The 11,167-nt window shown below is 40.9% G+C and overlaps 1 protein-coding gene across 1 annotated transcript in view; it reads left to right on the forward strand.

Annotated features, from left to right (window-relative positions):
- Positions 1-5,761, forward strand: part of LOC106960861 (VPS10 domain-containing receptor SorCS2-like) — a gene marked incomplete at its 3' end in the record, with an annotated part of 174,696 nt that extends 168,935 nt beyond the window's left edge. Inside the window, exon 3 of the mRNA XM_015054218.1 lies at positions 5,631-5,761. Within this exon, the coding sequence (XP_014909704.1) occupies positions 5,631-5,761 (131 nt within the window). The remainder of the gene's footprint in view (positions 1-5,630) is intronic.
- Positions 5,762-11,167: the final 5,406 nt, after the last annotated feature.

Raw genomic sequence — 11,167 nt, forward strand, 5'->3', positions numbered from 1 at the left:
TGTTAACTGTAAATGTGCAGTCAGGACCCGGTAGGCAGGTTTGCCAGTCAAACCTCTCTCACGGGGGAACAGAAAAGCACAGTGGTTGATTTTTAGACCTTTTCTTAGATTTTTGCCGAGTTTGATAACATCCGTGGATAAGATCGGCTACACATGTAAAAATCAGCCGATCACCAATCTCCCGGTAAATCTGCCGGCCGATAAATCAGTGCACTCTTACTTGAAACAACAATGGATGAATCCAGTGTTATTGGGAACAGAAGCAGTCTTAGGATTGAAAGGTTGTGGGTTTGGTTCCATTTCCCCCCACCACATATGAGTATGACCATGGGCAATTCACAAGTTGCCCATTGATTTATACACTGGTGTATGAAATTTGCAAATTTCCCAAGTGATCATCTTTCAACCTTGTCAACAGTTTGTTCAACCCGCTTTTGCCAGTAGAACAGCACATATTCTCCATTGACAATGGAAATTGTTGGTGCATACAGGCAGACATAAGATCTTAGCGTTGTCATCCATAATTTATCTTCCAGTTTTGAGCTGAAAAAGGGTAAAGTATCCTCTCCAGGTTGGGACAAAATTCTGACCCAAGTGGAGGAGTTTAAGTACATAGTGGTCTTCTATACAAATGAGAAAAAAATTGAGTGGGACATTGATAGGTGGATTAGTTCATTGTGTTGTTGCGAAGACGTTTACCATTTAATCTATGTTTCCTCTGTTATCTATCCACAAGCTGTGGATGGGGAACAAAAGAACAAGACTGAGGATACAAGTGGCCGAAATGAGTTCCCGCCACAGGGTGCCTGGGTTCTCCCTTAAAGATAAGAAGGGACTCAGAGTTGATCTTCTGCATATCTGCTTTGAGAGGAGCCAGTTCAGGTGGTTAGGATGGCTCCTGGGTACAACCCACTGAGAGGAGACCCAGAAGACAAACTGGAGGGACAATGTTTCTTGACTGGAATGGGAAAGACTTGGGGTTACCAAGTGATTTGAGTTGGCCAAAGTGGCTTAAGAGAGGGAACCCTCTATGAAGCATCTGCGGTCTGTTTCTCAATCCCAGATTAGTCGCAAGAGGATGGATGATGTTGAAGCACCCAATGACAACTCATTTCCCCTTTAAATGCTTAGATGCTTCATGATGGATGCCATGCACTCTAACACAGAGTCATCGGCCCAAAAGGCAGATGCTCCACTCTAGACTGCGTTTTGTGGATGAATACATTTTAATACAGCTTTTAGGGGTTCCTCCGGTCCTTCTGGATGGCTCTAAAGAAAAGTGTTGGATAATATATATTGGCTAACAACTCCCAGGAGGGTTAGAAGGCTTATTTTAATCAATATTTCAATTTTAACAATGAAAGACAAGAGTGCAGCTAATGTAATGGGGTCAATAGTAGCAACAAATCCTGAATATCAAATCCCATTTGAGAGAAGCTTTCATACTTGTGGAATATTTTTACACTATTATACTCTTGAAATAAACAATTTTTTTTATGTCATAAATATATAACATTCTATTTTGTGATCTAAATTATGCATAAGAATCACGCATATTAGTAAGTCAAGATGGAAATGGACAGGGAAATGATACAACTATATAAAACATATTTATAAGCCTTGAATATTTTCACATTTTGTTATATTATAACCGACTTTCGACCTGTTATTGGGCTTCAGTCAGAAAACACAGAGAACAGTAGTAAAACTGTTTAATGTATAACGACAGGCTGTAACTCTACAGCAATGCATTCTGGGTACAGAAAAATGTCATTCGCTGCAACGCCACACACCTGGAGAACATGAGCAGAGGAAGTGGAACTGCTCCGGGTTCAACCACTTCAAAATAAGAGCATAAGGAATCCTTAAAAGTCGATAACCAAAACGTTAACAAAGATGTCAAAGTTTATTCAACAGATATTTTACAAAACAGCCAGGTGAACTAGCGCTTTAGAATTTACCTTACTATGTTACTTTAGAGGAAGCTAAGCGCTCAAAATGTTTTCAGAGTTAGCTAAAGCGCTAAATGAAAAATTAGCTTTACTGTTAGTGTGTTAGCAGTCTATCAGATGTTTTCCCACCACTGGACAAATGCATACCACACTTTTTAGATTATCATTTACTTTAAAAAACAAGCAAAAAAAAAAATCCTCAATTTTGAAGTTATGAACTACTTTGTGTTGATCTCTCACAAAAATCCAAATAAAATGCGTAAAAAGAATTTGTAGTTATGCGAGGAAGTGTAAAAATATTCATAGGATCTGGATAGTTTTATACGGCACTGAATACACGACGCAGTTCTTTCTATTCATGATTCTTATGGCCCTTTACTCCAGTCCTCCCAGCTCGTTGGTACTAAATCTGCCAGCCCAGTCAGGATCTCACACACTTCCTCTAAAACCGTCTTGCACCTGAGCAGACCTCTCTGCACACTCGCCCTGGAGCTCTTTCACTCTGTCCACAAGTGGGTTTCCAGAGATAAGCACAAAGCTCTGCTCCTCTCTGCTAACTCAGCCATCATTCAGTGATCCTGTCCGCGTCCTCCGACTGATCTCAGGTTAAACACCACACACACGCACACACACGCCGGCTTCTGGGCAGATGAAAACACTCGGCGGCTCACCGCAGAGAAACGTCTCTCCCCTGCTAAGTAACTGTTTTCTGCTGCCGCGCCGCAGCTCTCTGGGAGAGCTGATTGCAGAACGGCTCAACAGGGCTTCGAGTGTGTTTGTGTCTCGGCGTGTGTGTGCGAGTGTCTGTCAGCGACTGGCGTCCTACTGTGTAAAGGAGAAAATCCTCTCATCCTTAACCAGGCTGATGTGCCAGCTCCTCGTTCTCTTTCATCAAGACCTCTCCGTCCGAGGCCCCCCTCCTGCCGGACCCTTGACCCAAAGATAAACATTGCAGCTTTTTCTCTCCCGTGTTCCCTCGAGTGCTTTTAAAATCAGTCCTTTAAAGCTGTCAAAACTGCACAAGAAACACGTTTGTATTTATCGATTCCTATCTCCGTATTGCTCTCCAGCTACGTTCAGGCTCTAACCAGCTGTAATCGCTCGTTTTCTACTTGATCTGTCTTGTTTGCCTTATTACATGAAGTGAATGTTCTCAAAAGCCGTTTTCTTCATCAAACACAATGTGTAGTATCAAAGTTTTTTCTTCAAGTAATCAAACATATGTTATTGGCAGACAAAGATAATTTGATTAAAGGTTGCAGTTTTCAAACAACGATTTCATTTATTAAGCAAAACAGCTTTATTAAGAGCAAACTGGCTCTAACTCGGAACGTGATCTCCCTTTATGAAGTATGAATAACTGTGATTAATCTGCTAAAATTACTCCAGGAGCACATCAACAACTTCCTCCAGGAGGTCACAAAAGAACGCTGAAGAACATCATTCTACTGTGAGGAAGAAACTGAGCCAAAATCCAACGGTAAAACCAATCCTAACCAGAAATAACAGACTTGTCTCACATTTACAAAAAGGACATCTTGATGATGATGCTCACTGGAAGGTGAGATATTAAACTAGCTCAGCTTTTCAAAGAGTGGTTTTCATACCAACAGTCAAACATGGTGGTGGTAGTATGATGGTTTTGAGCTACTTTGAGCTATAAATTCCACTTTGCACCAGAAAATTCTGACGGTGAATGTCCTTTCATCAGTTCGGGACCTTAAGTCCACTTTTGAGTGACTCAAACAAAAAACAGCAAAGGTTTTGTAGTGGCACAGTCAAAGTATGGACTTAATTCAGATTGAAATGATGTGGCATATTTTTACTTGACATTCTATAATTCACTACCAGTTATCAAAAAAGCTTGATGGGAGTTGTTTTCACCAAGGATGGTGCAACATGTCATTAACTTTATTGACTCAGTTACTTTTGTTCTAACACAAGGCCATTTTCCACTTAAAAATTTAACCTTGATTAAAAAAAAAACAAACTGAAGTGTGTTTTCTCATGTCATCTTTGAAATTAAAATGTCTTGTTTGATCTGGAACGTGTAACTAAAAGCAAAAAGACAAGATGTCTGTTTTTCAGAGCTATTTACGGCAAGTTAAACAATTTATATCGTTATCAATTTATGATCATCTCACATTTTCTGGGCTGAAAAACCTGCTTAAACATTTATTTCCCTTTTGTTGGGTGCACGGGAGTGCGACTTCAGAACCATTTCAGCGCCTGGCCATCAATCTCACATCCACACAACACTCGACATCTGCTTCTAAAGCTGCCAGATCTGAGGACCGGTCAGTACCTTATAGCCAGCCAGGGGCCGTTTATGCGTCGCTGGGGCAATCACAGTTTGACCAGGCGTACCTGATTTGTCACCACGATCAGCCTGCAGAACATAAACCAGTAATGTGGTGAATGGGGAGCTGATGTGGGGTTAGCCTCCAGGGCAGTTTGAGAGAACAAGTAGGTCAAGTCTTTCACCGGCCTGCTGTAGATCCGTCCATCTGAAGGGCTCTAGTGGAGGCACAGCTGCCTGATAGAACTGTTCAGGGGCTAATGGAACAACGAAAGGTTCCAAATCCTCATTATAAATCAACATTTGCTTCAGTCAAACTAGAAAAAAAAACTATTTAGATAAACCTTGTGATGTCATGTAATTAACAAGGACATTGGAAAAGCTCAGATTCAGTCTCATTATGGACAAGAATGTCACATTAATTTAGGAATTTTTCTAATTTACTCTAGCTGCTCTTTTCTAAAGGCAGGTTGATTATGCATCGAATTGAAGCTATTTTACGAGAATTGGAAGGTTTAGAAATGTCTTAAACCTTGAAAATGCCAACAACGAGATTCATTTGCTTGTAATAAAACATTTCTACAACAACTGGAGAGTCCTGGGAACTTCAGGGAGTTTACACAAGTTGGCAAAGCCTTTTGCAACCATTACCTTAGAAAAGTACAGTTGAAATAACTATACTTTGCTACAAGTTTGGTATTCAAGCATTACTACTTTGTGACGATCCAAATTCTTCCCTCAGATGAAACATAGTGGGTTGAGACGGTTAACCAAATCTCAAGCCTGGTAAAATGAAAACACCAGAGTCAATGATTAGAGTCCCAGGAACTTCATGAGCATTTGCCTCCTACTAGAGTCCTGACGAAGAAACAAAATGCTGCTTGAAAATTCCTACCAAAACCTACCTTTCCAAAGGGAAAACTCAAATACCTGTTTGGACTAAGGAGACGGATTATTCTATTATTTGGCCTCAGTGACATGCTTGGAGAAGTAAATATGAGGTTTTAAGCATAATATCTAATCACTGTCAAGCATGGTGGTGGTGGCATCAGGCTCTTACTGTTTATGGGTGAACTGTAAGAGATCAATGGCTTCATTGATAACTTTACCTTAAATTGGTGACTCCAAGCGCAAAACAGGTTAGATCAGTTGATAAAACCTGGCAGCATCAAAACACCGTAACGACCTTTCCTAAAACCATGACAAAACGATGAAACATGACCCATGCTTTGAAGCTTTGAAGCTTTGAAATAAACCAGCTGAAATGAATACGGAAAGAAACGCCATTAAAAGGCCTAAAATGTCTGTGATGGAATGTAAACTTCTCACCAAATTAACTGACCGACTCCCCGCTTCTTATTTTGTCGATTGTCTTTCAGGTCCACTGATTATGGGACGACCTACACCAAACTCAACCTGATTCCAGGGACAACCATCGTGGTGACCAGTTTCTACATCTGTCCAACCAACAAGAAGAAGGTAGGAGATTTCATTTGTCTCAAAACCCAGAGTCAACTTGACACGCTGGCCGCGTTTCCATTGTTTTGCCTTGCGCGTTTTGAAGTGTCACATTAGAAAAGGTTGAACTACAAAATTGCTTAGTTTTGAAAAAACGTTTTTGGTCTCGTTTAAGGTGGTTTTTGGCTCTTCAGAAAAAGAGATACTGCACGAAAAGAGAAATGGAAACAAAACTGCTTAGTAGATTCTGACATCACAAACATTTACCTGTTTCCACTGTCAGAGTTCAATGGAATTGTATTTCTTTCTCTACATCTCCAAATGGCATGTAACATCGCCGATGACAGAACTAGTACCACTTTCCGATGGCGACGCATTGCTGACATTGTGTGACCCATGCTGGCTTGCAGCCTCCACTTCCTGTTTATTACAACACAGGCGTAACGTCAACATGTGACGAAGCTACACTTTGCACGACCTGTTTTTTTTCTGCATTATTTTAAAAGTTTGCTCAAAGTTTGCAGGACGATTGGTAAAAACATAGCTAGTGAGAGATTTTAACTATGGTGATGGTTCCCTTCTACAAACACTGTTTATAAAAGTTCAGTATAAACTAGATTCAGTCTATGACGCACAATAGAAATTACTGGAGTTGAAGTGAGGCATGAACCTGTAGTTAATGGCTCCCACACAGTGACAGTTATGGTGAATGAATGAACAGACCTGTTGCTCTATCTGGGACGTTTTACAAAAAAATACAAGAAGCTTAATTGGAGGCATTCCATTGTTATCCATTGGGGATTTTGTGTTTATTAAAAATCCTTTTTTAAAAGACTGGAGTAACTCTTTTCTTCAGCTGTGGAACAAAAAAATTATTTATTTTTTCAAAGTTTGCTGAAATGCAAAGGTTAGCACTCATACTGCTTCTGCACGTCAGCATTCCACTTGATATTAAACTCCAAATTTTCAAATCTTTGCTGTCTCTCTCTCTCTCTCTCTCTCTCTCTCTGTGATGCCTTTTGGCCACACACACACAGACCCTATCAAAATAACACTCATTCTGTTCATGGGCAGCTGCAGTTCCCTGGTGAATTTAAACAAGCAGACAGCAGATAAGCTGCAGCCGGAGCCAAAAGGTACAGTAGCTGACTTAAGCTGGGATGCAGCCGGACTGCCAACTGTGGCAGCCACTCCAACAGTCGGACGTTATCGCGCGAGTCCAGAGTTCCTCCAATCGATGAGGAGATTCAGAGAGATTAGATCCAGTTACTTCTCCACCCACCCCCCACTTTTTGCTCCAAGTCTCCACTCTGAGTGTCTGCGAGGAATCTCCCATCGCATCTTCTATACACAAACACACACACACACACACACACACACACACACACACACACACCGGAAGGCCGTAGACCAGACTGTGCAAGAGCATTTAATTGCATGGGAATGAAGTCATCCTAATTCCCTTCGGGGACGGACCCAGACACAGAGGGAAGAGGGTGATTGGCGGGAAGCGTGTGTGTTGTGACAGTGGGATGTCTGGGAAGAGGTGCTGGGGATCAAGCTGCTCCTTAAACACACCCCCGGGCCTGTCAGGAGGCGGGTGATGGAAGCTCAGGTCCAGCGCTGCATGCCGAATGTCGGTGTGTATGTGTGTGTGAAGGGAGGACTTTGGTTAAACACAGCAGTTTGAGGGACTGTCTCTTTAAGTCTAGAGGCAGCTTGTCAATTGCTTGGGTCACTTGCAAATCCAGCAGTTTTTCCACTATTTTTCTGCCAAGAAAAGTTCTAAGTCGTCATATTTGAAAGATGACCTGACTCGCGTCGAAGATGGCCGTCCCTTAGCGGACTTTGATCAATGGGGGCTAAAGCGGGTGTGTAAGCTCTGAGCGGGGATTACACACGGTGTAAAGGGGCCTCATGGAAAAGGTGTGAGGCGGCTTCAGGTAATCGATAGGAGTCGAGGCAATTAGAACGAGGTGAGTCTTCAGACAGAGACGCTGTCTGCCTTTCATTCTCTTATTCCTTTGGGGCTTCCATTAAAGAGCCACTCAAGACTCTCTGCAGGGGAAGGCCCCCGAGAATCCGTGACGCTTTTCAGCACCAATAAAACTTGGAGTGGAATACTCCAAGCTCAGTTTCTCTGGAAGCCCAAAGTTTTTGGACAAGTCTGTTTTTCTGTTGCTAAATTCTTAGCATTTACTCTAAATGAATGTTCAAGTGCATGGCAAGAGCCATTCAGCTACTCTGGTGGTATTACTCTAGAACTTGGCCAGTCTTTACTGGTGATGAAGGCGGGAATGGTACCTTTCAAATTTTCTGCTCCTTTCAGGTCAATTTTAATTATAATTTCCGTGATGGACCTAAACTTTATCTGTGACTCTACATAAATAACCTGTGGTTTATTTATGTAGTTTACACCAAGACCTGAAAAAATATCAGATATCTTCTATTAATATCACTAGTAGAGGCAAAGCAAGCCAGAACTTGCTGGTGGTTAGATGTGGATCCACCATCGTCTCTGGAATGGAAGGAAAAAATCAACAAAATTCACAGAATGGAGAGACTGACCTTTTTATTAAGACTTAAAGCTGATAAATATAAGGAATATTGTAAGAAATGGAAAATCTACCTGAATGTCTGATCATTGTAATTGCCTTTTACTTGAATGCCTTACACTTTGTTTTATTTTTTTACTTAATTTTCCATCTTCCAACAAGATGCTATTATTAGTATATTAGTTCAGTCTGTATAATTCAAAAACTGTAAAACATGAAAACAAAAGAAAAAAGAAAGTAAAAAAACAAAAACTATAATTTCCCGAAACATGTCAAGAAACGTCTAATGGGGATACAAACCCAGCTAAACAGATGTTTATTCTTAAGAGTTACTTCCTCACAGCCACATTTTTAGAATCAACTTGACAGGACAGAGAACATATTTTATGTTTTTTATAAAAACAGTATTCCATTTAAATTGTGTTTGGACCTGTATTTCAGAAAGGTAGCATTCATTATCATGCCTAAAAGTCTAAAAACTTGCAAAAAAGAATAAAAGATTAAAGCTGGAAGCCGAGCTGAAAGTTCCCATTAAGTGGTGATGCAAGGCATGGAGCATAGGAGTGTTTGTGGTTCAGTCTTTCGCCTGTTTGTGTTTTTCTGTGGATATATAGCTCTAAATTATTTGCACAAAATCTTGCCTAAGATGAAAAACATGAACAAAAACACAAAAACAGAAACAATCACTCAGCACAATTGGCAAATATGGCAAAGATAACTCCAGAACAAATATAATTAAAAAATAATATGACCAAAGAAATCACATTCTAAATTGATCTGAATAATGGCCTTCACAAGACAATGGTTTTTCCATCTGTTGGTCCTTGAACTAGGCCTTGTGCGTCTCTTTCCAGATGGCCAGTTGCCAATGAAGTGGCCGATCAGAGGAGAAGAGAAAATCTTTCGCCTTTTGTGATTCTCTTTAAAGAAATTTATTTTAAAACCGTTAATTTAGTCCACATGATTTTTCCAGCCACTTTTACTACTCGCGCCTTCCTGTTTTTGTCTCTGACTTGTACGTTATCAAGCCAGCTGATCAGAGCAAATTTACAGACGGATCTTATCCTAGAATTGTAGAAAAAGGTTATCTTTTTTTAACCCACTCCAAATCGATTTACTTTGCAAAGGAAGTGCGATTGTCCGTTTTTATCGTCCTTTGTTCAGTGTAAGAACCTTCCCTTCTCTGCACATGTCCAATCTTTCCCAGCCTTTGCTGGTGAACAATTATCAAAAATGTTCAAGAGACACAATCTCTTGAACATGTTTTTTTTTTTTTTTAGAGCCTTGTGTTCATTATAAAAACGTGTTTGTACGTTTAAAGACTCTGGAGTACGGAAGCGAAACTCAAAAGCCTGAAATAAGCCCGTGGAACTGGAGATTTGGCAAGGCAACAACCGGTAGGAGGGTGAGGGCGAACTCACCACGGATGATCAAAGCAGAGCAGGGTTGGTGAACCTGCGGCGGAAAGACCAGATGCTGAGGGAAGATCAACACAAAGATCCAAGAAAGAAGCAAAAAATAAAGTGGTTACCAAAGGCTACAGCAACTCGCCTGACATGCTGGAGTAAAACCTGCTTTAATAAGCATCCAGGGTTTGACGGATGTGCTGCAGGTTCAGATGGAGAGCAGAAGGTTCTCTGAAACAAAGGAGAGAGGTGAAGTCAGGACGACGGGCAAAGACTTGGCTGTTCAAACGTCATGGTGTTATGGATCTGTGTTAAGAGTTTGAAGGTATACACACACCATCAGTTGTGTCCCACGGCGGTTTAATCTTTCAACCTCCGTCCTCTGGTTTATTGTCAGGCTAGATAATAGACAAGCTTACGCTATCGCATCGGTTCCAGTTCATTTGAAGCACTTTCAGACGAGCATCTCGTCCCATCAGTCTGAAGGGTTCGGCTTCACACCTGGATGAGTGTGCTGATCAATTCTCTTTTATATTCATGAGGAACAGGGTACACTACTGTAGTTAACATCCAGTAAAAAATGAAAGATCCTTAAACTTTCACCCACAATTACAGTGCTATCAAAAGATAATTTGCCATCTCTCTTTTTTTTTTTTTTTTTGGTCACCGTTACATGTTTGAGATCATCAAACACGTTTTCTCAGTCTCACCAAACCCCAATTACTGCCAAACCTGTAGAACTAGGAGGTAAAAACACTACATAACAGCTTTTTATTGGATATAGGATCTCAAAAAGCAACACATCATGCTTTGAGCTACAGAACTTTAACAGATGACAAGCAAAGTGGTTGATGTACATCATTCTCCTAAAGGGTTCCAAAGGCCTAGAAAGGGTCTTATTAGAGCCCTGATTGATGAACCAATAAAACACGGAGCACGAGGCGAACCTTCCTAGAGCTGTTCGGATACTAAGATTTCTCCAAGAGCACATCGACTCATCCAGAAGATTACAGGAGACCCCCAAACCACAGCAGGCTTTACCGCTGTCTGATAAAGTTCACGACTCGATGAGAAAAATGGGGCTGGTCAATGACGGACGTGAGAGGCTGAGCAAAGGAAGGACAAAACGCCCAACGTGACTTTTTGCCCCAACATGTCCTGATATTTTAATATTCAAAAGACTTTAAGGAAAATTTTCTATGAACTTGCAACAAAAATAAAATTGAACTTTCTGGAAGGCGTTCCCCTCGTTACATCTGACATTAAACTAAATCATTTCAGAAAAAAAGGCCAGGAAGTCATATTTTGTGGTAGTGCCAAAGTCTAGGACTACGTTGCAGCATCAGGACCAGGGAAACTTTCCATTATTGATGTAACTATGAATTGTACTCTCTACCTTAAAAGAGAAGGCCTGGTCGTAAGTTGGTGACCATAAGCTTACGATGCAAAATAAAGGGTTTTGAATGGCCTTGTCAAACTTCAAACTGTTTTGTCTTG

The sequence above is a fragment of the Poecilia latipinna genome, unplaced genomic scaffold (assembly GCF_001443285.1).
Source record: "Poecilia latipinna isolate Pla-1442-1.1 unplaced genomic scaffold, P_latipinna-1.0 Scaffold1239, whole genome shotgun sequence".
NCBI lineage: Eukaryota > Metazoa > Chordata > Actinopteri > Cyprinodontiformes > Poeciliidae > Poecilia > Poecilia latipinna.